At 36.2% G+C, this 26056-nt stretch overlaps 5 protein-coding genes across 6 annotated transcripts; 4 read left to right on the top strand and 1 right to left on the bottom strand.

The window, feature by feature from the left end:
- The first annotated feature begins 676 nt into the window (after positions 1–676).
- On the top strand, positions 677–5412 carry LOC121249894 (long chain acyl-CoA synthetase 8). The gene is given in 12 exon segments (XM_041148738.1): positions 677–1789; positions 1929–2009; positions 2129–2398; positions 2809–2940; positions 3014–3187; positions 3328–3421; positions 3424–3556; positions 3773–3890; positions 4203–4334; positions 4428–4562; positions 4644–4850; positions 5110–5412. Coding segments are annotated over 12 exon segments (2190 nt in total). The 5' UTR covers positions 677–1240; the 3' UTR covers positions 5275–5412.
- A 384-nt stretch (positions 5413–5796) lies between these two features.
- Positions 5797–9656, bottom strand: LOC121249930. Of its 2 annotated transcripts, XM_041148800.1 has the most exons (7): positions 9243–9656; positions 8592–8737; positions 7615–7783; positions 6911–7009; positions 6408–6490; positions 6070–6307; positions 5797–5987 (listed from the first exon to the last, which is right to left on the bottom strand). In XM_041148800.1, the coding sequence occupies exons 1-6, from the start codon at positions 9654–9656 to the stop codon at positions 6175–6177; spliced, it is 1044 nt and encodes a 347-aa protein (XP_041004734.1). In that variant the 3' UTR covers positions 5797–5987; positions 6070–6174. The 2 variants fall into 2 exon arrangements, with proteins under 2 accessions (XP_041004734.1, XP_041004735.1); XM_041148801.1 differs by lacking the exon at positions 5797–5987 and having other exon boundaries at positions 6080–6320.
- Positions 9657–9736: 80 nt separating this feature from the next.
- LOC121249927 (ribulose-1,5 bisphosphate carboxylase/oxygenase large subunit N-methyltransferase, chloroplastic) lies at positions 9737–14841 on the top strand. Its single transcript, XM_041148793.1, has 12 exons — positions 9737–10265; positions 10718–10881; positions 10993–11076; positions 11231–11288; positions 11629–11682; positions 12253–12324; positions 12421–12501; positions 12964–13136; positions 13476–13578; positions 13656–13787; positions 13882–14004; positions 14459–14841. Exons 1-12 carry the CDS (start codon positions 9888–9890, stop codon positions 14543–14545), a joined length of 1509 nt encoding a protein of 502 aa, XP_041004727.1. The 5' UTR covers positions 9737–9887; the 3' UTR covers positions 14546–14841.
- Positions 14842–15734: 893 nt separating this feature from the next.
- Positions 15735–20816, top strand: LOC121249929 (indole-3-glycerol phosphate synthase, chloroplastic-like). Its single transcript, XM_041148798.1, has 10 exons — positions 15735–16008; positions 16511–16771; positions 16877–17053; positions 17953–18027; positions 18172–18216; positions 18300–18464; positions 19355–19433; positions 20069–20151; positions 20247–20315; positions 20524–20816. The coding sequence occupies exons 1-10, from the start codon at positions 15856–15858 to the stop codon at positions 20608–20610; spliced, it is 1194 nt and encodes a 397-aa protein (XP_041004732.1). The 5' UTR covers positions 15735–15855; the 3' UTR covers positions 20611–20816.
- A 526-nt stretch (positions 20817–21342) lies between these two features.
- LOC121249932 (transmembrane emp24 domain-containing protein p24beta2) lies at positions 21343–24304 on the top strand. Its single transcript, XM_041148803.1, has 5 exons — positions 21343–21500; positions 21561–21797; positions 23063–23249; positions 23359–23466; positions 23978–24304. The coding sequence occupies exons 2-5, from the start codon at positions 21579–21581 to the stop codon at positions 24109–24111; spliced, it is 648 nt and encodes a 215-aa protein (XP_041004737.1). The 5' UTR covers positions 21343–21500; positions 21561–21578; the 3' UTR covers positions 24112–24304.
- Positions 24305–26056: the final 1752 nt, after the last annotated feature.

Genomic DNA, 26056 nt, shown 5'->3' with positions numbered 1-26056 from the left:
AATTATTTATATCTCATAACTACAAGAGATATAAAGATGTATAAAGATGTACGGTTCTAGTACAAAAAACGACACCGCAGGAGTCAGGAAGCCACACTCGGTCCCCCCCCCCCCCCAAAAAAAAAAGAATAGTACGTCAGCGAGTACGCTACGTGTTATATTGCGAGTGAGTGAGTTATGCCAGATCAGCATACGACCTTTCATTGGATCTTCTCTCTCATGCAATTATAGATAGATAATGTTATTCTGAATGAAACAGTTATTTTACATACAATATTTATACGAATAATTAATTCGTCGTAACAATTATTTCTAAAATAAAATTATTCTTCCTTGTGTGTTACACGTCACTTATCAAATCTTTTGCCACTTGTAATGTCGGTCCAAACTACCATCAGCACGACTTCGGCCGCCTTCCCCAAGTACGTTAAAATCCAATAGGTCATTTTCATGATTTTGATATTATATATATAGAATTAATTGGTCATTATTTACCACTCACATCTCATATCCTATAAAATTATATCTTATAAAAATAAAAAAAATTGTCGGTTAATAAAAAAAAAATTCTGTCGGTATATGGTGATTGATGAATAGCAAAAAACTCGAGTGTTCTGCTTCAGCTTCATCCCTAATTCACAAGGTCATCGTTACTTTTCTTACTTTTCCCCATGTCCTTTTTCTCTTTCCTCTATTTATATCTCGCTCTTTTCCTGTAGTTATTTCCTTTTTTTCTGGTTTTTTCTTCTTTTGAGGTTTAATTCTTATCAAAATCCGCTTTATTGTGGCTTATATGTTCTTACCTTACGGTATAAAATTTAGTGGGCTTTGTTTTCAGATTTTTGGACTGTTATTATCTCTCGTATTCTCGCTTTCATACTTCAGAGTTCTGTTCTTGATCTTTCTTCGATATTTACCTTTGTCGTCAGTTTTATAGAGTCGGCGTTTGATAATATACCAAATCTATTTGCATCTGCGTTTTGGTTTTGAATTAGTTTTTCCCTTAAAATATTTGGATGATCGATTAGTTATGCAGGGTAGCCACACTACCGTGTCCGATCCTAATATTTCGGCTGTAATCGTATTTATTAGACTTATTATCTGCCCTCATCAGATAGATCATGGTTGACAGTTAGTTGTTAGTTCATTATAATTTGAAAAGTTGATTTTTGTCACTAATACTTGCATACATAATAGGTAACCGCTTAATCTGTTCTGGAAAGGAATTTCTGCAGTAAAAATGGGTGATTCAGAGGGAGGTTGGGAGCACTCACCATTGCTGAAAAATTTGGGCACCGGTGACTACTTGTCAGTTTGGAAAAGTTATGGGACATATGGAATTGTGGGTGCTATTATTATTGGTATACTAGTACCTATGTTTCTGTCCACTGTGTTCATGGGAAAGAAAAGGGGAAAACAAAGAGGGTTTCCGGTACAAGTTGGTGGTGAGGCAGGTTATGCAGTTCAAAATACTCGAGTAACTGAATTGGTTGAAGTTCCTTGGACAGGAGCCACAACCATGGCAGCTCTATTTGAGCAATCTTGTAAAAAGAATTCACAGAATCGCTTTCTTGGATCAAGAAAGCTAATTAGCAAAGAAGTTTTCACAGCTAGTGATGGTAGGAAGTTTGAGAAGGTACATTTAGGGGATTATGAGTGGCAAACTTATGGAGAGATATTTGATCGTGCTCGCAACTTTGCATCCGGGCTTGTCAGGTTGGGTCATAATTTGGACAGCCGTGCTGCGATTTTTTCTGAAACCCGAGCAGAATGGTTCATTGCCCTTCAGGTAGCCTTGTCCTCATACTCAATTTTGTTGATATCATTTTTTTTTTTTGGATTCTTTTTATTCTTATCTTGTTCTTTCCCTTTGGTTTAGATTTATGAGTGTAGGTGATGCTAAAAGAGTTTCCCTTTTTTCATTCCAGGGATGTTTTCGGCAAAGTATCACTGTTGTTACGGTTTATGCCTCTCTAGGCGAGGATGCCCTAATCCACGCGCTTAATGAGGTCAGGAAATTGGTAGTCTTTAGATATGGATGACTAATTATATGCAAATCCTTACAATATTTTATAGATAATAAGATACTTGTGAACCGTCCTAACTTGGAGCTTTAAAATTTGAGCAGACCCAAATATCAACTCTTATTTGCGATTCCAAGCAGTTGAAGAAGTTGGCTGCTGTAAGCTCAAGCCTAGATAGTATTGAAAATGTTATATTATTTGAAGATGATGGAACTGAAAATGAAACTATTCCTGAAAATATGAGCAAGTGGACAATCACATCTTTTTCTGAAGTCGAGAAACTCGGGAGAAAAAGTCCTGTGGATGCAGGCCTGCCTTCCAAAAATAGTATTGCTGTCGTCATGTATACTAGTGGCAGTACAGGTCTACCAAAGGTTTGTTCCTGATTTTAGTTCCTTATGTTGTGCACTTGTTCTTTGCTGCATGTGCAAGGCAGAGGTGGCTCCAGAATCATGCTTAGTATATCTTAGCCAATTGCCCATCACCTGGAAGGTATTCCTTTTTAGTTTCACTTTCTAGGTTACAGATGCTCAATTTGGATGTGGTCAGAAACCTGTATCCTGTGTCTTTATATATAACTTTGTTCCATGACATTAAGTTTTCTTTGAAAGTTCCTCCTGAGACAAGTCGTACTCCAGAACCCAGAGATTTTGTGTCTAAATGCTCAGATCCTGATAAGCACATTTATGTTTATCCCTTATTTGTCTGGTTTTGTTGAAAGCTTAGTATACTTGCACCCAAAGTAGATTTCTTTTATTTAACATGGTGGTCTGTAACAATGTAGGGAGTCATGATTACTCATGGCAACATGGTAGCCACTACTGCAGCTGTTATGAAAGTTATCCCAAGACTTGGTAGAAATGATGTATACTTGGCATACTTGCCCCTAGCTCACGTTTTTGAACTGGCAGCTGAGGTACCTTCTTTTTTGTATTCTTAGTTTCAACATTAAATGGTTGAGATGATCTTGTATCATTGTGGTTGTCCAGTCTGTAATGTTGGCAGCAGGTTGTGCAATGGGTTATGGCTCAGCCTTGACTTTGACAGACACTTCAAGTAAAATTAAGAAAGGAACCAAGGGAGATGCTTCTGTGTTAAAGCCAACCGTAATGACAGCAGTTCCAGCTATTTTAGATCGAGTTCGAGATGGAGTTCTGAAAAAGGTCAGAATTGGATTTAAGCTATTCACTTGTCTCTGTGCACAAAGTTTTATAGAATTAATAGTTGGTGCTCATCTATATGGTGAGCATATTTAGGCATATAGTCAATTCTCTTCTTCACTACCTATTTTGATGAAATGTAGGTTGGAGAGAATGAAGGGTTAGTGAAACATCTATTTAACATTGGATATAAGCGACGACTAGCTGCCATAGAAGGAAGCTGGCTTGGGGCTTGGGGCTGGAGGGACTCTTGTGGGATATCATTGTCTTTAAAAGAATACGCACTATACTTGGAGGAAAACTCCGATTTGTGCTCTGTGGTGGAGCTCCTTTATCTGGGGATTCACAGCGGTTTATCAACATCTGCATGGGGTAATTGGATTTCGAATAATAAATTACTGGCCTCTTTAAATTTCGAAATTGGTAGGTCAATGTTGTATAAGCTACCTAAGAAGCTAAAAAAAAATTCCAGGCTAGATTATGCTCCACCGCTTACAGTTGGTTTATGTCTGTAAATTGCATGTAGAATTTTCTTTCCTGTGTGTATTTACATCTAAGATGATCTTCTGAATGTATTGCCTTTGTCAGGGCTCCTATTGGTCAAGCATATGGCTTGACTGAAACATTTGCTGGAGCTTCTTTTTCTGACTGGGATGACTTAGCAGTGGGACGTGTTGGGCCACCTCTCCCTTGCTGCTACCTTAAGGTATTCCTGTATTTGTTAATGATAACATTTATTAGAATCTGATCAGACCATACTTGTTATTTGTGAAGAGGGTTATGTAAATCGCACTGCAATTGGCATATTTGAACTCATTCTAGTGTATCGGGTTAGCTCTTTTAAGTGACAATAACCATCAAAATTTCGTTTTTTCTGTGGAATTACAGATATTTGCTAGTTCATTGCACAAGAAATGCCTTGGGACATTTCATTCAGATTTCATTAGTGTAGGCCTTTGAGTTGTACTGGGTAGCGTATTTCTAATCGGGACTTAACTTCTTTAATTTGAAATTGTAGCTTGTTTCCTGGGAAGAAGGTAGGTATATGACCACGGACAAACCAATGCCTCGAGGAGAGATTGTAGTAGGGGGGTTCAGTGTAACTGCTGGTTACTTTAAAAACCAAGAAAAAACTAATGAGGTCTACAAGGTAGTGATTTCCTTGCTGTCATCTTATTTCTCTCTATTGTTTTGATCTTGTAGCCTGTATGGACATGTACTCATGATCAGTTACATGTTACAGGTTGATGATAGGGGCATGCGCTGGTTTTATACTGGTGACATTGGACAATTTCACCCTGATGGATGCCTTGAAATTATTGATAGGAAGAAGGATATTGTGAAACTTCAACATGGAGAGTATATCTCCCTTGGCAAGGTGCATCTAAAATGTTACCTCATATTTCTTTGCAGAGTATGCCTCTGAGGTGCTCATCGAATTAGTACCTTCTTGTTGCAGGTTGAGGCGGCTCTTACGTCAAGTAGTTATGTGGATAATATCATGTTATATGCAGATCCCTTCCACAACTATTGTGTAGCACTGGTTGTTCCTTCACGTCAGGTCCTTGAAAAGTGGGCCCAACAAGCTGGCATAAACTATAAAGATTTTTCTGAGCTGTGTGATAAAGCTGAAATTGCCAGCGAGGTTCAGCAATCCCTTTTGAAGGTTTGTGTGGGTTTTGCTTTTCTTGTGTAGACTTGTTTGAAACTATGTTGATCATCAAACCACAGATCTCTGTGAATTTGCTTCCATTCTACTCGGGAGCGTGTTTTAATTTTGTTCACAATGTGATGAAGTCTCGAGTATGCTGAAAGTTCAACGGCAAAAGCACTTTTGCTTTGCTTTGTTTTTTTTTTTTTTTTTTTTTTTTTAAATCTAAAAAACTCAATGCAGAAATCAGAGATTTTTTTCTTAATGTCTACAGGTAGCGAAAACTGCAAAATTGGACAAGTTTGAAATTCCTGCAAAGATTAAATTGCTGCCCGAACCATGGACCCCCGAGTCTGGATTAGTTACTGCTGCTCTCAAAATCAAGAGGGAACAACTGAAGGCCAAGTTTAAGGACGAGCTTAAAAAATTATACGAGTGAAATATGTATTGGTTTATGTTTTCTCTTGAGTTTTTCCACGAATGCAGTCATATTTCTATACCTTATTTTCTAAATTTCCAGTGTGATGATATACTCTTAACAAGTTATTATTATTATGGTTTCGGACTTTTGAGTTAATGCCGGTTGCTTTGGTTAAAATTTAAATCTATGTGCTCTACCTGGCAAAAAGCAGGACATATTAGGAAAAAAAAAACAAAGCAGGCCATGTTGCTCTGTCAAATCAAACATGCCCTAGATAGTTGAGGCTGTTAGCCTGCTTGATTTAGTGTGAAGTTGACATATTTGTGATGCTTGGAGAACTATAGTTTATATACTGAAAAGGGCTTTGGCAATGCGTTAGAGGAGTTTTTTGAACTAGAACTTTCTTACCCAAACTAAAAGAACCAAGGAAAAAATTCAAGGGAGCCAGATGTTTAGGTATCTGGATTCTGGAGATGGTTAAAGCATAATTAACGTTATAGAACTAGTCAAAAGTTTGCTGTAGTCTCCCAGAACATCTAATTATCGCAATGTACCTTCTTATTGTCATGGCCAAAACATAGGAACAGACATTTATTTTGCTTATGAAACCAATCGAGCAATGCAAGATACAAAGATAGAGAACTGGAAATACATTTTAGGAGAATATTATTCAGCAAGCTTTTGTTTTTAGTGACATTCATTCATTATCACATCTAGCAGGCTGCAACATGAAAATAAGTTATCTTGTAGCAGCGAATTAACATTTGTGTTCTTGTATGAGACTAATGGCCTCTGAAAATTTACCCTATCATGTTTATTTTATCCATCCTAGCCGTGCTGGCTATGCTTCTTTAACATAAAGTGATAAAATCCCCCCATTCAGATGATATTAGCACAAAAAATAAAAATTGTGAATTTTCATTTGGGCTCTGATGTAGTCGGACCGCGTGATATGGACATCGATGATAGCGATGGCCGTAGGACAATGTACAAAGCAGGACCCAAGAATGGCACCAGGGATAGGGGAAGAAGCCAAGAACCTTTGTCAAACCTGGGATAAGCACCTGAATGTTATGCTACATAAACTCTCTTAAACAGTGGAATCTAAAGTTTATAATAAGAAGGCACTCCAGAGTTTTCCAAAAGCTCACCACTTTCTGGCAGTCATATCGTTGTAAACCCAAAAGGGTGCAAACGCAGATAGCAGAGTAAAATCAAGACATGTGATATGGATCTGCAGCATCAAGGTCCAATACTATTAGCATTATTTTTTATTCCGCAATTGAAAATCATCTAAACAACCATACTAAATTACCAATGAAGAAATGACAAAAAAAGAAAAGAAAAAAGAAATAGATAATTGACCTAATATATTGTTCATAAAGCCCACAGGAGATCAGCACTTGCATCCCACAACTGAATAAATTTCCAAATGGGTAAAACTTTATGATTCTAAATTTTGGGACTGCTAATGAAGGTTGGAAAGTTCTGCTAAAATGTGTCATCAGACAAAAAGAGGTTGTAACTCATTGTCAATATGAGTTTGTGTACTATTACCAAATGGCTAAATAATGTTTGCCATTCTTTCAGGTGTATAATGGACTATTGGAGAAAAATCTATAACATATGTAAATGAATAGTTCACAACACTTACAAATTTGCTTTCTCTGAAGTACTGGTAAAATTCCTTCCAGGTTTCCCAATTAGCCAAACCTGCATAAACAAGTATCCCTAGTCCTGCAGCAAGTGATATCTGATGTGTAATGGAGTTAACTTGCAATTCCAATATGAACAAAGAAATTAATGCATTTGCAATGATTTCAACTTCTGTTCTCTCCGCACGGGCGCATGTGTGGAGAGCACCGGGGGGAGGGGGGGGGTGTTTGCTGAATATTTGAAGTTGTGTTCTCAATACAAGGGCAAGATTTCACAAAACTGAATAGAAGGAATGCCGTTCCTACTTAAAACATGATAATGAAATGACAGTATATTTAAATTCGACACTGTTTTTCTTTCAACCTGCATAATGGCTCAATTGTTTCTCAATCTGCATAAAGGTAAATATCTATGGCTAATCGTAGTCAAATAGTACTGATACTGATAGGGTAATGTACAGGTTTGATGCACCATCCACTGCTTTTTTGGTTACTTGAGTATTTAAAATTTTTCTATCATGTTGTAGATAACAGGGCTGTGGTTTTGATGAATCATGTGCATCGTTATGTGTCTACTATAGATCATTTGGAGTCCTCCTGTTAGCTACTTATAAAATATTTCCAAATTTCACAGAAGAGTCTATGAACATTGTGACATACTTAATCAAGACCAATAGAGTTTGTACAGACAAACAATTCTCACCGCAGCTGTTAATTTTGATTCCAGAAAATTCAGAGGCCATCTTCTGATTTCAGTTTCTTCAACAGGAGGTGGTGGGGGTCTCCAAAGTACAAAATAGGGAAGAAGAGCATATGCACCGCCAAAAAATGAAGATATTATGAAGGGCCAGACAGGAATGTTGCTCTTTGAGCTGTGGATGCAGAAAAAGAATAAACCAGATTTATTCAGCTCCAAAACACTAATAGGTAAGGAATTTAAGAATGCTGCAAGATACTTGAGATCTCCCTTCATCTCGACCCCTTCTGTGCAGATGAAACAGAGACTAGCATTCAGGCCACCTAAAAGGTAGCTTACATGTGTCATCAGATGTATTATATTTTTTTTTTTTTTGTCAAGGAACCTCTCCAAGGCAGGGCCCTTCAGACCCACCCCTGCAGAGTAAACCCCGGTCCCGTACACCGCACTTTCGGAAGTTTTCCTACACGGAACTGGTTAAATCGCTAGCTTTTTACTAGGGGGTGTGGCCCTAAAAGATTGTTTGCACCCATGAGGTGTTGAACCTTAGACCTTGAAGGGAGTGATACCCCAAAACCAATGCCTTCACCACTTGAGCCAACCCCTTGGGGTTAATCATATGTATTATAACTTCTATTACTCCATTTCATTACATCATTTGCCCAATAAAAAACATATGACTGAAAGCAACCAAAATGAATCATTATGAGTCACCCTGTTCTACAGTTGGAAACTTTATTCTAGTGAAGAATAAACAATATCAGTTTGGGAATTAAGCATTGATGGACTTCTTGGCTCATGAGAGAGAGCCGGCATACCTTGATTTCTTATTTTTCCAATAACCTAGAAATTGCATGCCCAGAAATTGACCCATTCTATCAGACCTTAGTGTTTCCATTAATACACAACAATGGCACAAGAAAAGGTGCTGGAGAAGAGGCATGTATAATCATTGATAACCAAGCTAAGGATAAGAAAGGTACCTTCTACCTGTTGGGAGCAGCAGCATGCTATACACCAGGGGCCACAAACCCATTATGTACCACAAAGACACAAGGACTTCATTCATCATGAAACCATCATCTCCCTTCAAATTCAGGAGCTTTTTCAAGAAATACATGTCCCTTGACTGAAAAGTTAAAAGACAATGTCTTAACAATTGAAATGACAGCGAAAAACAAAAATGGCTACTTAACTTATATAATCAATATAAATAAATAGAATTTTGAAGAAAATTGTTCAAGGTCTGATAGATAAAAAAAACAAGGAGTTCGCTCTGCTGCAGTTGAAATGAGCCTTCCCCCAAATGGGCGGAAGACAAGGCCTGTTTTTCTTTGTCTTCTCTAAAAAGAGAAGATATGATTGATACACTTGTTACATGTGTGCATTTACATTTACACTTAATTAGTCCAAAAAAAAAAAAAAAAGCATTTGAGGCACCGTCTTCAACACCATGTAGAAGACGAGAACTATTAACATAAATCTAAAATTTAAATCAATGAAGCCACTTGTTCCACAAGCAACAAAGATATTTTAATAAGGCAAACCAAATTGCAATAAGGATGTAAATAGCCAAAAAAAAAAAAAAAAAAATGCTCTACAAAAATATGACAAAAATCGTGGTTCTCTAATACCGGAGTCTGGTTCGGAGTAAGATTGAAAACATAATACATGAGTGCTCCCCACAACACCAAGAGCAAAATGGAGGTTGTCCAGTCCCTCCCCTCTCCGTCATTTCCACCCCCGCCAAGCCCTCCATCCGAGGAATCTCTTTTTTCCACTACTGCATCCTCTGAGTTCTGACTGGTTAAGGTACAATGACAAATCTGAGTTAGACCTTTTTTCTGAGATGCTAAGATTGAACTTGTATGGTTATGGGGTTGGCAAAAAGCAGAGAAATTTGAGCCTGTTTTGCGAGATGAGATTCTAGGTCTAAGCTGTTGGCTTTGAAGTGAGGTTTTGAGTTTGGGGTCATGGAGATTAAGAGATGGAAAGGCAGCGGAGTTGCAGGAGATAATGTTGGAATTAGCAAACATGCTGATTTTCATTGATATTCCACTCAACCGACTGGTTGTAGCTGTTAGAGTGAGCTATAAATACGAAGTCGTTTATTAGCCTCAAAGGCACTTTGGCAAAAGGCTTTTCCACCCACAAGGCAAAAGAAAAGTAACCAAGCCTTCGACAACGACAAAGACCCATCCATAACCTTAGAAATACATCAGATAAGGTACCCCCCTCTCTCTCTCTCTCTCTCTCTCTCTGTGACTGAGCGCACATCCATGGCTGAAGCTTCAGGACTCTTTAGCGCTACACTCACTCCATGTTTCAATTCACTCAACAAAACTATACCTTTCTCACACTTTCAGTCTCACTCTCACCCAATAATCTTTCCTAAGCGCCCGATTCATTGCTCGCTTTCCACAAGTGACACCGCCAAATCCACAGCGACCCAGACTGTCCCCTGGGGCTGTGATATTGATTCCTTGGAAAACGCTTCGGCATTGCAGAAATGGTTGTCAGAGTCGGGTCTTCCGCCCCAGAAAATGGCCATACAAAGAGTGGAGGTGGGAGAAAGAGGACTTGTTGCTTCGAAGAATATAAGGAAAGGCGAGAAATTGCTCTTTGTGCCTCCATCACTAGTTATCACCGCCGACTCAGTAAGATTTTCTTGATGAAGTTTGTGGAAGGTTGCCAAGCGTTCTATAAGGTTTTTTGGGTTGTATAAGTTTTCAACGCGTATTGTAGTAAGTAAAGTGAAAAGACTGCTTGCGGAATTTTAAGTTTTAGTTGGAACATATAATCATTGATATGAGTACGTGCTACATTTTAAGTCCCGAAAGATACTCTAGGCTTACAAAAAGTTAATAAAGATAAAAACAATCTACTAAATGCTTTCTGTGCCATTGTAGATTGCAGTATTTGACTTGGCTAACTTGAACACTATATTAAGCTTTTGGAATGCCACTTGTACAGTGTCAATATTCTTGTTCTTCTATTAGACCTTATGTAATTCTTTCTTAATATAAAATCTTTTCGTTGATTTAAATGTTGTACTTAGTTTATGGAGCTGCAATAATTTTTTAATGGATATATGTGTTGTCGATGTTAGGAGTGGAGCTGTGCGGAGGCTGGCAAAGTGTTAAAACAGAATTCTGTACCAGATTGGCCACTACTTGCAACTTACCTGATTAGTGAAGCAAGTCAAATGAAATCTTCAAGGTGGAGAAATTATATTTCAGCCTTACCTCGACAGCCCTATTCACTACTGTACTGGCAAGTTCTTATTCTCAATTACTTGTTCTAAATGTGGACTTTTTAAGAGTCTTTCTTTTTATATGGACTACTCTCAGTTTTTTCCACTATAGCCTCTCTGTATCATTTCAGGACGCGAGCAGAACTTGATCGATATTTGGAAGCATCACAGATAAGAGAGCGTGCAATTGAGAGGATTACTGATGTTATTGGAACGTATGATGCTTTTGCAATGTTGTCTTTCTTTGAAGCATGGTTCATTGTATTGAATGGCCTTTGTTGCCGTACATTGCCAGTAGTGTTTATATTTTTCTTAGGATATAAATTTTTTCTTAAGGAAATTGAATATTTATTTCCATTTCTTGTGCAGATACAATGACTTACGGCTCAGGATATTCTCCAATTATCCCCATTTATTCCCCGAAGAGGTATTGGTTCAAGATTCAAGTGCTATTCTCTATGTGGAATAGGATGGTGATTTTGATGACCTGATGATTTGGTTATCTGCCGGAAGATTATTCATCTTTGGACTCTATGCTGCCTTGGCTTTCTTACAGCTCCTATGATGCCTTAGTTTACTTAAACTTCAATTTGGAATTTGATTATAGTGCTGCGTTGGGCATTGAAGATATGAACATACCTGAGTACAAGATAGATCTGGAATTCCTTACGTGCATAGTTATTGTTATCGTCGGATAATAATTCTGTGCCTTATCCTACTTTGCATAATGTACAATTGTTTAACTTTGAACAATGAATGATTTACAGGTATTCAATATTGAAACCTTCAAATGGTCATTCGGCATTCTTTTCTCACGCTTGGTAAGGAAATTTAGTTAACAATATTGATGAAATTTGCTGCCTAATCCACATAAAAAGAAATTTAGTTAACAATACTGCGTACAACTCAAAAGCAGTCTAAATATGGTAAGGTGTTTTCTGCTGAAAATAATTTGGCTGTTCATAGCATTACAGTACACAGATTTGTAATGTACCATGAAGGTGTGGCCAATATGATTTCTGGAAAAAAAAAAGGAATTATAGATGGAAATTCTATGAATTTATCTATTTCTTTCCTTGCTTCTATATCTACCAATGCTCAACCCTTGTCCTTGATCATTACTCAAGTACTTAACCATACCAAGACTGACAAGCAATGGGTCTACAATTCTCAAACTGGGCAAGTGTTGAGAAAAATAAATGGGCATATAAAGCCGAAAATTTCATCCTTTTGCAAGTGTTTTCCAAACGCCTTCTAACCATATGTCACATCTTTATTTAGTCATGATAAATAGATTTCGTAAGACTGAATACTGATCCTTATCAATCTTTAAAAGCACATAGGTTTATAAAAGTGAATTACTTATGACTCCATTATTCTATCAAGCACAGGTTCGATTACCCTCGATGGAAGGAAGAGTTGCCTTGGTTCCGTGGGCTGACATGATGAATCACAGTTGTGAGGTATGTTGACTAAACTCTTTGTTATACAATGTGGTTAGAAATAAAATCTTTATGATTCAGTATCTAATTAGGCACATCTGTTATTGACTTGTCTAGGTGGATACTTTTTTGGATTATGATAAGCCGTCAAAGGGAGTAGTCTTTACCACAGACCGACCATATGAACCAGGTGAGCAGGTAAACCAGGTTTCATTAATCTCATCATTGAAAAAAAAAATTCAAATATAGTTATATAAGTTAAGCATTTTCTCTAAAATAATTATATCTATGGTGAGAGTCTTTGTTCTTTTGTATACTTTATGTGTACACGGGTTATGCCTATTTCATTCGTATCAATAAATTTACTCTTACTTGTATAAAAAAAAAAAAATCTATCGTGGAGGTTAAAGGAAAAAATCCCAAATGTTTTTTGGTTTAGATCTTTATGGACTTGGTGAAAGTTTCACAATTTTTTTCTATTCGACACTATAATTTGATTGAGTTAGTGTCGACACTAATTTTTTCTATCCCAATTTGATTGATTGGGATGGAGTGTGAAGTTATGGGTTCAAGACGTATTGAATATGTGTGTAACATACTTGACAGTATCCCAATTAAATCAGGATTCTCATGCTAGATTCCTTCTCTCACTTTCTTCAGGTTTACATTTCGTATGGCAAAAAGTCTAATGGAGAGCTATTGCTGTCATATGGATTTGTTCCGAAAGAGGGTACCAACCCTAGCGATTCAGTTGAGTTGTCACTGTCACTTAAGAAATCTGACAAATGTTATAAGGAGAAGTTGGAAGCTTTGAGGAAGTACGAATTGTCGACGTATGTACCTCATTGATCTTTTCTTTTATTTCTTTATTCGTTTGTTATATCCATCAATTATAGATATCGTTGCATTTTGAGGCAACTATTGAAAATGATATATTATTGTAGGCTGAAGTACTAGGTTTCTCAGACAGTTCTGTGCCTTGCTCCCTCAGTTCCAGGGGGAGCATTGTTTTGGCATTCTTTGCTTACAACTGGAAATTCATGATATTCAGCTGTTATTCCTTGGGCATTATTATAAATATTTTGCCTCCTCCTTTTATGTTGTGTTACTATTCTTACTTCAATCAACAAAAGACATGTTTATCAAGTACCAAGGCGTCAATGTTTTAGCAGATCTCAGTGTTTTCCCATACAAATCACTGGTTTGCCAGTGGAGTTAATGGCATACGCTTATTTAGCAGTCAGCCCTCCAAGCATGAGCAGACAGTTTAAAGAGGTTCGACAGTTTAACCTTTTAAATTATGAATCAATGTTTCGATAGTTTATAACATTTCTCAATCATCTTTATTTCAGATGTCTGCTGCGGCATCAAATAAAAATACCACCAAGAAGGATTTAAGATACCCTGAAATAGAGGAACAAGCACTGCAATTCATATTGGATGCTTGCGAATCTAGCCTATCAAAGTACAACAAATTCTTGCAAGTGAGCGAATTTTTGGTCTGCAAAATCTTTGATAGGCTTAGTGAAATTTGTCTTTATTTCTCATGAAACCAGCCTTAATATATTATCCTGACAGTCAAGTGGATCAATGGATTTGGATGTGACATCTCCGAAGCAACTGAATCGAAGACTGTTTCTGAAACAGCTAGCAGTAGACTTGTGTACTAGTGAACGGAGAATTCTATTCCGTACACAATATGTAAGTGAAAATCTCCTTTAAGTTATACCGTTGAGTTTCTTCTTTCACTACAATTCCAACAATCGAACTTAAAGAGCTTTGTTCAATACTCAGTTACTCCTGATGCTGATTTGAAGCTCTCTCAATACATATTTTACTTGCTTATTAATGCTCACTTGTGTCTGAACTATGATTATAAAGCCACTACGTCTCAATAAAAAGGTGTGAATTTATAGGTACTTCACACGCACTGTCCATTTTAGGGTTGTTGTTTGTAAGCACTAGAGTCTTTTGATAGGTTGGATGATGCGCATTTGCATGTTGAGTTTGCTGTAACACCTTTGCCAAAAAAAGGGACAAAATCATGGTGTAAATTGATGTGATTTCATACGAGTATAGGTATGATGCAAAATAACTCAATATTTGGTGTATCACTTGTCTGAAATTTCTGTTTGACATATATGGCTTATTCCAGATACTGAGAAGGAGATTGAGGGATATAAGGAGCGGTGAATTGAGAGCTCTGAGACTCTTTGATGGGTTGAGGAAGCTATTCAATTGAGGGTATCTCTGAATGCAGTGTGTACTTGGGTGTTCAGATGAATATACCTAGACTATATTACTAATGAAAATGGTGGGATTCTTATCATCTTATGCGACCTCAAGCAAGAGTTGGAGCTTCAGGGTGGCTGCAATTCTCCAGGAGTTTTTTTGCCCTGTTTAAGTTTAGATGCTGTCATGTTATTAATAACTACTGCTTAAAAAATACCCCCCCAAAACAAGAGGAAACTGAACCCAACTATTTAAGTCAATTTCTCGTGGTGTTTGATGTTGCATAAACAACTTCCATTGTTCAAAGTCTTAAGTTAATGAGATCTCATGGAGCATCGAGCTTGGTCTGTGTTTGACGTTGTTAGAGTTGCTGAGTGACGACAGTGCATGTTACATTTATTTGGAAAGTGGAAACAATATAAAAAAAAGTGCTTTTTGAGGTACAAATATAGAGTGTGCAAATGTCGTATAATTAGTTTAAAAAAGAGTAAGATCTATTATTAAAAAATTAATTTTTTTTTTTCATGTAAGTCTCGCGTATATTCATTTTCTTCAGAGTAATTATGTGACACTTACACACTCGTAACTATAACTATCATTTCCCTAATATCAATATGCAACACGTGGGTTGCATCTGTCAAAAAGGAACAAAAACATGTGGGTTGCAGATTTTAGGCAGGTATTCATTTCCTTTAATCCAATATACCAGAAAGAAATATTGACTCACCTAACCAAGATCCAATCATTGATTGGTTTGTAATGGTTATGATGAAAATGAAAAAGAACAATTTTGAAAATAATATTTATTTTACAATTCATTTTAAAACAATCTAATGAAATCATGCAATTTTATTGAAATGAGTTTTAATTTTATAAAACTGCTATTCATTTTATTTTATATGATAATAAAGTTGTAAATTGATATTTTTCAATATCTGTGTATTTTAACTTCACGTTATGGACATTGTCTTATTATGTGATGATGATGCCACGAGAAAGGCTAGATTTGTAAATAAATTTTACACAAATAATAATAATAACAATAATAATAATAATACACGGATTGGGTTTAATATTATGACAATTTATATTAAAAAGAATTTTATAATCTGACCCATATAATTAAATTACTTAAATTTAATTTATTTTTTTAATAATTTTTTTTATTAGATCAATATTTTGACTATTAGGAAAACTTATCTTTGCTATCCTACATCTGATAGCACCACACGATTAGCCACCACCTTTCTCCCTCCAACAAAAAAATCACCCCTTTGAGAGTGTCTATCAAGCATCAAATTGCATAATTCCATCGACAAAATGGAGGGTTTGGTTTTTCTGCGACCCGCGCTTCCATCTCTCACTCACAGACCCAACCAATTCTCTATGAGGAGGTCCATTCCAGGAACTCCGATGGACTTCCATATAAGAAATTCCGGTCCTTTTGCTTCTTCCTCAATCAGAGCTCAACAGGTTTTTCAAAATGATACTAATTTTGTGCTATCTTTCTGTCATATTTTGCTTAACTCTGTAATATTTATGCCTTTTATCGTTATCTTTATGTTTTCGCCCAATTCCGAGCTTCTTTTTTATGGGTTGCAGAGTAATTACATATTTATACTCAGATGCACTTGGAATATATGCGTATTTGCATTTGGGCCATTTAGTTTTCATTAATGGTTCTCTAAACTTAAAATCTTTATGGTGGGGTTTTATCTATTTCCGTGTTCAAGAAAAAATGAATTGGTTTTTCACGACAATAATGTAGAATATTTATGCTCTTTAGACTGTGCCCGGATTATACAATATGCTGGTTTCTATAGAATATGTTAGCATTTATCTGTTTCGATGGACAATTTCTTAGAGTTACAAGTTTTTGTGCATTAAGTTTGTAACTGATAAGATGGCTCTGAGTCTGCAAGTCTTTGAGTCTACAATTGCTTTGGGACTGAATTATGTTCTGGATTTTGTTTAGCTAGAGTCCAAGGATGGCTCTGCTACAGTTTCACAAGCAGCTGTATCCGCAGAAAATGCTCTCGAAATCAAGGAGTGGGAAGTGGGAATGTTCCACAATGAGGTAGCTGCTAGCCAGGGTATAAGAATTAGGAGGAGGCCTCCGACTGGACCTCCTTTGCACTATGTGGGACCTTTTGAGTTTCGGTTGCAGAATGAGGGCAATACTCCTCGCAATATTTTAGAGGAAATCATTTGGAACAAGGACAAGGAAGTCTCACAAGTAATCTATTTGACTTGGTTTATAAACTAAGCAGCATTTTTTTTTTTTTGGTATGTTCTCTTGTTTTAATTGTTTTCCTTTAATTCTAATTTTTAATATTGACAGTCTAAAGAGAGAAGGCCTCTTTCGTCACTGAAGAAATACCTCGACAATGCTTCTCCCACTAGGGACTTTATTGGAGCTCTTAAGGCAGCAAATATACGAACCGGACTTCCCGGATTGATTGCTGAAGTGAAAAAGGCTTCTCCAAGTAGAGGAGTTCTGAGAGAGGATTTTGATCCAGTGAGTCTACCTCCTTCAATTTTTTTTCCTCAAATTTTATTGCTAGGCTAAATTGATACCCAATTAATTGACTGTTATGTGACGACCCAAGGAAGGCTCAGGCCACATTTGGCCCGTATCTCAAAAAGACAAGTCAATATTACAATTGGAGCCGTTTGAAATGTGGGATCCCATTCACTTTCTCATACTTAATCTGGGCCTATAGTCCCAAAAGACTAGTCAACATTACAATTGGAGGCCCTTTGAATTATTATAAAAGTCAAGAATTTCTCCTTTCTAGGTAATATGAGATTCTATTCACCATCTTTCCATACTCAGTCTGGGGTGTTACATTTGATGTCCTTGGTTGTATCTGTTACAACTTTATTAATAATATGTCATGTTTACAAAAAAAAAAAAAATATGTCAACTTTATTAATAATATGTCAACTTTATTAATAATTTGATCGGTTTTTTTATAAATTGGGAGGGGGTCACTCGTGGACATGCGATCTCATCTCTTTAAAAAAAAAAAAATGTCATGTTTACAAGAATATGAGTCCCTATTTCTTGTTCATACGTATTCTTATGGTTGTCACTATCATCTGCTTCAGCTCAAGTTGTTTGAAATGACACAAGTGCGGCTAAAGCTCAGTTTTTTTGTGTGGATTTTACTGGAAATGAATGAAATTTTAAAGGAATATAGTTACATGCATTTTTTTCTCGTTATTGATTCTCACCCCTCTACTCTTTGATTGTAATTGCAAGCCTATATAAAATGATTAGTTTAAGGGGAGAATGAGTTCTCTGAAACTTGGGACCTTTTCTGAATTTCCAGAATTTGAGATTGTATTTATTTATTTATTTATTTTTCAAATTGTATATTTTATGTCAATTGGTCTGAAGGTTTCTCATGATAGGTTGAAATTGGCCGAGCTTATGAGCGAGGTGGAGCAGCTTGTCTCAGTGTTTTGACAGATGAGAAGTATTTTAAGGTAAATAAATCAGTTTTAATCTTTCTGGGCATTCTTATGGCTTCAATGTTGCCGGATTTAATTCAGTTTGGTGTACATTTGGGTTGTTGAAGCTTCGTAATGGGAATAAATTAAGCTTATTGTTGCTTTTGTATTCCAACGCAGGGAAGCTTTGAAAATCTGCAGTTGATAAAGAATGCTGGAGTCAAGGTCTGGCTCGTTGAATTGCATTGTTACTTAGTCTATGTTGTGATAGTTATGAGTTATGCATCTAATGCTAGCAAAATATGCAGTGCCCTCTACTGTGCAAAGAATTTGTCATAGATGCATGGCAGATCTACAATGCCCGAATAAAAGGTGCAGATGCCATTCTTTTAATTGCTGCTGTTTTGCCTGATCTTGACATCAAATACATGATTAAGATCTGCAAGATGCTTGGTTTGGCAGCACTTGTCGAGGTACAGATGGTGCTTCTTTGTTATATTTCCAGAAGTTTCTCTTGTTACTGAAATGGTTTGAGGTAGAGATCCACTCCCCCATTATGTTGTTACATGAAAATTAGATAACATATGCAATTAAGTAAAAGTTAATGAAAAATAATATATCTAATTAAGTTACTAATTTCCATTTGAAGTTAGTCTAGTTTTTTAGTTTTCCTAACACGTCTATTTGGTTTTCTCAGTCATGCCTTCAAAGTTCGTGTAATTTTCATTCTTAATTTCGAACCAAAGGAGACTAAGATCAAGGTGCTCAACCAAATCTTGGAAATCAAAGTGCTAACATTGACACTCTTTTATCAGTTCTATTGTTGAATAATGATTTAACCATGTAACTAACTTAGTAACATAATAATTTTTATTTAATACACTAAGTTTTTTCTGCACATCTCACAAGTCTACGACTGGTTTACATAATATTTTGAGCTTATATATCATATTAATGTTTTATTTATGTACATTTTTCTTAACATATGAGAAGGATGTAATCACAACAACTTCATTCTTACCAGGTTACTTTATGACTAATGCTTGATTTGAAAACTTACACCTATGCCAGACAAGTTTTCATATGAACCAGAGTTGCTGAAGTATTGCATAGGTTTCACCCTCAATTTAAATTCAATACAGTAATATAGTTCTGGATTCAAAAGATTCTCTTTTGTTGTCAGTGATTGTTGTTGTTATTGTCTTTATCGTTATCACTTTTGTGTTGAATACAAATGTTATGAGTTTGAATGTTCTTCAGTTTTCCTATCTTTTTGCCTACCTAGCTATATTACAGGTTTATTTGTTTACTCTCAATTTGGATTTTGAAATATGCTATTGTTGCCTCTGTTGTTTATCCTTAGGTGCATGATGAGAGAGAGATGGATCGAGTTCTTGGAATAGAAGGGGTTGAGCTTATTGGCATCAACAACCGCAATCTTGGTAAATTTTTTCCAACTTTGCAAATTATCTAAACCCATTTTTCTTCTGATCTTTGAACTTTGTAGTGTGATTGTTGATATATATATATATATATATCAGTCTGTAACTCTTCTTTAATGGAAGTCAATTCATTGCCACTACTATGAAGTTTTAGTATGAATTTTAGCTTCTCAAAGTTTTGGAGGAACTTTCCTTCGAACTCTTGAACCTGAACTTTTAGTTGGATTAATTCCCATTTTATGTCTCAACATCTTTTTCTTCTTTGCTTCAGAAACATGTATGTTCATCAAATGCAGTCACGACGTGTCTTGACACCCAAAAAACAAAAGTGTTATTTGCATTCACTACCTGGGGCTGTGCCACTATACACACTATATCTCTATTAGCATGGGGAATTGGTTTTGGGTTCAGACTGGAATCATGGACAGGATTAATATTCCATAGGTTCAGCCATTCAGTTGTATTTGGTTAGTGAGGTGATCTGAGATCACCTTAGACTACCTCATTACTATTCACTACTATTTATAAACTATTCACTATTTTTTCACTACTATTCACAGATCATTTGAGATCACCGCAACATCCAAACGTAACTGATTATGACAACAATTTCACTTTTGCCTTTTTTTCTGCAGAAACATTTGAGGTTGATATAAGTAACACAAAGAAGCTTCTCGAAGGAGATCGGGGTCGAAGGATTCATGAAAAAGACATAATTGTAATTATTATGATTATTATGTCAAGTATTTCTTTTATTTATTTATTGTATTGAATCTTACATGTTTTCCCCTTCTTGTTTTTTGGATTATTCAGGTAGTTGGGGAATCTGGGTTGTTTACTCCCGATGATATTGCTTTTGTACAAGAAGCTGGTGTTAGAGCGGTAAGCTTTTCAACCCGAGAAATTGATAAAAAAAAAAAAAAAAAAAAGAAGGGATGTAGTAGAAGTGAAATGGTACATGTTCGACCACATTGCACGCAGATTATATGTGATAGGCCATTGTTCATGCACCAATTTAATGTGATATGCCTCATTCATGCTGGCATATTTTAATAAATTAGCTGAAAAATCTCGTATTCTTGGGTTGCAGGTTTTGGTTGGAGAGTCGATTGTGAAACAAAGTGATCCTGGGAAGGGGATAACCGGACTTTTTGGCAAAGATATTTCATGCTCATGAAGATTCTGGAGTTGCAATGTTATTAACAAAAATATGTTTCTGCACCCTTTGTTTTCCGGCGTATGCCCATGCAGTTTTCTCAAGTGCGGTGGACTTTTAAGTAGCTGAAAAATAAGTAGTGTTGTTGACATGTTGTGTAGCTCTAAAAAATGCCATATATACTTTTAAAATAATATGTAATGTTCAAACTGTTTGGAGGCTTCACATATTGATATTGTGTCGATCTATATCTTAATTTTAGAAAATGATCCAAGACATCATAATTATAAGATTTTTGAAATCAAACATGGAAAAATGATGCTTTAGCAGCCAGCCAGCCAGCCAGCCAGCCAGCCTCATTGGCCATCAGAATTTACACGGCTATCTTTGATTTATATAATTAGAGGATAATAGTTTAAAAGTAGTTTGGATTAGAGTAATTACACATTTTATTAATTAAAGATATGCAAATGAAATTTGAAATAAATAATAATTAAATTCTACTCATTATGGTTAGGTTTGGATTGAAAAATACTCTTAATTTATTCTATTTTATTATTACAATTTTTACATAAAATATAATAAATTATTTAATTTTTTTTAAATTTAAAATAATAATAATATTAAAAATAATTTTTTATTTAATTTTTAATTTTTACCTTTACTTTAAGCACGGGATGTGCTTAACATGACGTGTCCAATTCCACGTGAGAGATTTCCATTGGTAAACGCTGTTGGCTTACCCAATCAAAAACTGAGACGTCAGATTAAGAAACAAGAGCCGGATACCGAGCATGGTCAGAAAGACCACCGATCTGGAGTTTGGAGTTCGAAGTTGCGAGTTCGGAGGCTCCGTGTCTGTCTCTCTGTCTCCATCAGTGTCAGACCCAAAAATAGAAAACTTCGTAGAGGTATATAAAGTGGTCTACCTTTTTTCCGAAGCTTCTGTTCTGATTGATATTATTGTGTAGGGTTATCGATTTTGAAAGATGAAATTGTACTGGGATTTGAGGGTTGCGGTGGTGGCGGCGGCGGCGCTGTGTTTACTATTCGCAACCAAAGAAACGGAAGGGATAAGATTTTCGATAGACAGAGAAGAGTGCTTGTCCCACGATGTACAGTACGAGGGTGACACCGTTCATGCCTCGTTCGTTGTCATCAAGACCGATTCTCAATGGCATTACTTCGACGACGGCGTCGATCTTGTGGTATTTCTTCTCTCTTCTTCTTCACCCTTTCTTTTCCTTCTTTTTTCTTCACCCAAATGTTTTCTTGCTTTCTCTTTTTCCATCCTTTTCTGCCAAGTTCCCTGTCATGGCTGATTTTTTCTTTTTTTAAAAAAATGTTGCCATTGTTTCATTCTATGCCTTATTTTACGGTGATCCATTCGTTAACATTTTGAAGTGTGCACTATCTGCTATATTGAATATCGACCTAAATTAAGAAAAAAGAATAATTTTTTATTCATCAAATATGAGAAGTTGCAACCTTTTTTTATCAGTGTCAACAGCTGCTGTGAATTATTGGCCTATCCAAAGGGAGATGAACATTGCCTTGTTATATATGTCGAGTCCAGTTAATTTGCATGGAATTAAGGATTGTGCTTGGCATGACATGTGGTGAAGTGACGAAATTATTGATGGGTTTGAAAGGGGTTTCGGTGCGGAGTGGAATCTACAACAGAGATGAATAGGTAGGGATGCGAAAGCTTGGGGTACTTGGTGGAAAAAAAAGGATAGGATCCTAATGTTTTTTACTTTCGTCACACTGATTAAGAAAGGAGCTTGGGATGCAATGGAGAGTTTGGTGCTCTCTGTACAAGAATGCTTTAGATTTTCTTGATTGTGTGCTTTATGACTCGGAATTAGAAGGAAAAAAATCTTTGGCATTATTTTTGCTTCCACTTCAACTTCAAGTTGGGGGCGAATGATGTGTGATCTTGGGAGTTTGTTTGACCAAATCTTGGTGGCCATTGGACTATTAGTACGTGATTACATTGAGATAACGTAGAACCACAATGCGTTCTTTGGATGTACTTGAAGGTAGGGGTGTAATCGGTTTGGTTTGGTCCGATTTTGGACATACTTTGGAACCAAATCGGTCTCAGTCAGTTTTGGAATTCTGAGAACCAAATTTTCCACAGATTAACTGCATCAGTACTCTCTATCTTGGTTCAATTCATTGTGTTTGCAGAAATATGGAAAAACTTTTGAGGGAAATTGTTAATTACTAAATCAGCTAGTATGTATACGCCTAATATTTCCTATATGGGTGTATACATACATAGATCGATCGAGTTGTACTATGTGCTGGCTCCCTTTTGGATGGACAAAAATGGATATTGCTTGGTCACTTGGGAAATTCAAATTTAAATGAATCTTTTGCCCTATCTTCACCTTTAACTTCTCTGTGCTTATTCCATTATGCTTCATTGAATCTATGGTAGTTTCACTATCGTTTCGGATATAATCAGGTGAAGGGGCCTACTGGCGAGCAGATTCAAGATCTCCGTGAGAAGGTAAGCGGGAAATTTGAGTTTGTGGCTCAAACAAAAGGGCTTTATCGGTTCTGTTTCACCAACAAGTCTCCCTACCATGAAACTCTCGACTTTGATGTCCATGTTGGTCATTTTGCATACTATGATCAGCATGCAAAAGATGGTGAGCAGTGACGTTACTTTCTATTGCGTGGCCTCTCACCCATTTTATTTTATCTTTTATCAAACTCCAGTGAAGAATAATTTACTGAAATTGTCGTTGACCTCTGCAGAGCATTTCAACCCCTTGCTGGACCAGATAGCAAAGTTGGAGGAAGCCCTTTACAACATCCAGTTTGAACAGCATTGGTTAGAGGCTCAGACGGACCGCCAGGCAATAGGTACTATCTGAAGAACTGGGTTTCTTTTTTTATATTCAAAGAGTTCTGTTATATACAGTCATTTTTGCGTACTCCTTGTGCACTCTATTGATGTGATTGACCGAAGCAGTTATTTTATATTAAAAAAAAAAAAATTATGCAACCAATCATATTAGTGGAGTGCGTAAAGAGTACGTAAAAGTGACTGCACATTGGTGATCTTATAAGCACAACTTTTTATCTTTTTGCTTTTGCCCCACTACCTTTTCTCTCAAGGTGAAATTACTACTTATTCCAAAAGTTTAAACTAATAGAGAAGCTAGATTTTATTATTTAAATTATATATATAATAAAGTCAGGGTTCGAGTTCATGACTCTTAGCTCTGATAACATGTAAAATTATCACTTGTCTCAAAAATTTAAATTGATGGGAAGATATAGATTTTTATTATGTAAATTATATGTTAATAAAGTAGAGAATAAATTGGGGTGTCATCAATCTCGTAATATTTTTCTTACATCAACATTTCAGTGAATGATGGAATGAGTCGTAGAGCAGTCCATAAGGCAATGTTTGAATCAGCAGCACTCATTGGAGCTAGCGTCCTTCAAGTCTACCTTTTGCAACGCTTGTTTGAACGAAAGCTTGGGACATCCAGAGTTTAGATTTGTTTCTGTTGAATGAAATGTATTATTGGAGGATGGAGATCTTTATGTATCCATTGCCGTTACACCCCATTAATAGTTTTTTAGCTTATCAGTCTTGAGTTACCCTCACTCCTGAAGCTACTGTGGAGATGACTCGTCTATGCTTAATTAAAGATATTTGCCCCTGATATATGATTTGTTTTTTGAGCTCGTGTTTGTTTCAAGCCTTCAAAGTTTTCAATATATTCTCGTAATTGGCTGCTTGTGACAGAACAGGGATGGTTACATTCCGTGCGCGCATCACTACTTTCTGATCGGTACAGGGATTATGGCCCCCGTTTCTCTTATCAGCCGCAAAATCTTCCATGGTTTGGTTCCATAACACTTCCACGGTTCAACTTCATTTTGCCATTGTTTTTGGGTTCCTTTGTCCTACACAACATGCCCCTACTAGTAAAATGCTTGGAAACCTTCCTGACGAATCATAGGCTAAGGGGACGTCTAAACTTTAAACAGTGAGATGAGTTGGAATAAAGTTAAAAATTGAATAAAATATTATTTTTTAATATTATTATTATTTTGAGATTTGAAAAAGTTGAATTATTTATTATATTTTGTGTAAAAATTTAAAAAAATTGTAATAATTAAATGGGATGAATTAAAATGCTTTTTTATATCCAAACCTCCCCTAACTTTTCTCGAGCATTATGCATGGCACTGATAACCAATGTCTACATTTACAAAATAATGATTAAAATATCTGCTTGATTATTTTTACAGGTTCTATCATCAATTCTTTGTAAAGCCAATCAAAAGCTTCGCTCGGCTGATTGACTAGCATAGAATATAGCAGACTCGGGGAGCTTGGGGCGGTGACCAAGGGAACAGACATTCATTCCATGGTAAACAATCATATTGTTTAAGGGAAGTAGGACGGCCTCATTCAGTATGAGTCCGCAATTATCCAGAAGTAAATCAAATCCACTCCAAAGAATATAATAACAAATAGTAGTGTCAGTTCATCGGATTTCAGTAAAGGAGAGAAGTAGCACCCAATGATAACCGGCCAGTATACTGAACATACTACAACATTGTTCTTTAAACTTCTCTAATTGCACGTTATCACCAAGTTTAGACACGATAAACAGATTCCAGCCAGGATCCAATGATCCATCATAGTATATGATACGGCTCCAGTCTTCTATAACATATTATGGGCTCGCATATTCAAAGCCAATGTTTTCCTGTTCAAGCTATCATGAGGTAAAAGCAGCCTCACGATTCTGCATGAGCGGACTGTATGCAGCAACACCATTTTTTCTGCTGTAAAAATCAAATTGAAAGCAATATGTTAACCCATAAGGTCATTATATGGCAACATGCTAGTACCATCCATACATTCCGACATCCATTCAGATGCATGAATATATCATTGCCATTCATAACCAGCCGTGGAAGAAATCCATAAAAATCAATTAGCAGGGACATTAGTAAATTGGCAACAAGTACCATACCTAAATGATGGTGTTTGAAGGAAGAAAGAGCATATGCGAAAAGCAAGAGTAACGTGGCAGCAGTCTACATACCTATCAAAGCAGTCTGTATGTTTTGAGTACAGCACTCTAGTCTCTAGTTAGATACTTCTCATGTATACTCCCTGTACTTGGGCTTTGCCTATTCTTATAAATAAACTTTCTTGATTATTGATAAAAACAAATGTTTCGAGTACAGCACTAAAATCAGGTGGATTTGAATTGTATGTATGAAAAAGCAATAGGAAACTGAAAGTAAACTGACATAGAAGTCAAAGATTGATTGGATCATTATGGTGAACTTGGGAGTCTGGAACCTATCAGTTTGTGAGTTTACTTTTGTGGAATCTCTTTGTGGCTAAAGCATCTCATTAATTAAAAGCAAGAAAAACTCAAGAATGCTATCTGAATACTAAAGACCCAGAAACGAT

This window comes from Juglans microcarpa x Juglans regia, chromosome 2D, assembly GCF_004785595.1.
Source record: "Juglans microcarpa x Juglans regia isolate MS1-56 chromosome 2D, Jm3101_v1.0, whole genome shotgun sequence".
In the NCBI taxonomy this organism is placed as follows: domain Eukaryota; kingdom Viridiplantae; phylum Streptophyta; class Magnoliopsida; order Fagales; family Juglandaceae; genus Juglans; species Juglans microcarpa x Juglans regia.
Note: the sequence above shows the minus strand (reverse complement) of the source record. Positions and strands in the feature narration are given on the sequence as shown.

Bases quoted from the DNA above. Each gene is read 5' to 3' on its own strand.
- LOC121249929 (XM_041148798.1), top strand. From the start codon at position 15,856: ATGGAGGGTTTGGTTTTTCTGCGACCCGCGCTTCCATCTCTCACTCAC. The intron at 18,217-18,299 runs GTCTGGCTCGTT...CAAAATATGCAG, and splicing joins TAAAGAATGCTGGAGTCAAG to TGCCCTCTACTGTGCAAAGA. The intron at 20,316-20,523 runs GTAAGCTTTTCA...CTTGGGTTGCAG, and splicing joins AAGAAGCTGGTGTTAGAGCG to GTTTTGGTTGGAGAGTCGAT.
- LOC121249932 (XM_041148803.1), top strand. From the start codon at position 21,579: ATGAAATTGTACTGGGATTTGAGGGTTGCGGTGGTGGCGGCGGCGGCG. The intron at 21,798-23,062 runs GTATTTCTTCTC...GGATATAATCAG, and splicing joins ACGACGGCGTCGATCTTGTG to GTGAAGGGGCCTACTGGCGA. The intron at 23,250-23,358 runs GTGAGCAGTGAC...TGACCTCTGCAG, and splicing joins TGATCAGCATGCAAAAGATG to AGCATTTCAACCCCTTGCTG.
- LOC121249927 (XM_041148793.1), top strand. From the start codon at position 9,888: ATGGCTGAAGCTTCAGGACTCTTTAGCGCTACACTCACTCCATGTTTC. The intron at 11,683-12,252 runs GTAAGGAAATTT...TATCAAGCACAG, and splicing joins GCATTCTTTTCTCACGCTTG to GTTCGATTACCCTCGATGGA. The intron at 12,325-12,420 runs GTATGTTGACTA...TGACTTGTCTAG, and splicing joins TGATGAATCACAGTTGTGAG to GTGGATACTTTTTTGGATTA.
- LOC121249930 (XM_041148800.1), bottom strand. From the start codon at position 9,656: ATGAAAATCAGCATGTTTGCTAATTCCAACATTATCTCCTGCAACTCC. The intron at 7,784-8,591 runs GTACCTTTCTTA...CTGCATCCACAG, and splicing joins CTGCTCCCAACAGGTAGAAG to CTCAAAGAGCAACATTCCTG. The intron at 6,308-6,407 runs GTGAGCTTTTGG...TGCTTATCCCAG, and splicing joins GATATGACTGCCAGAAAGTG to GTTTGACAAAGGTTCTTGGC.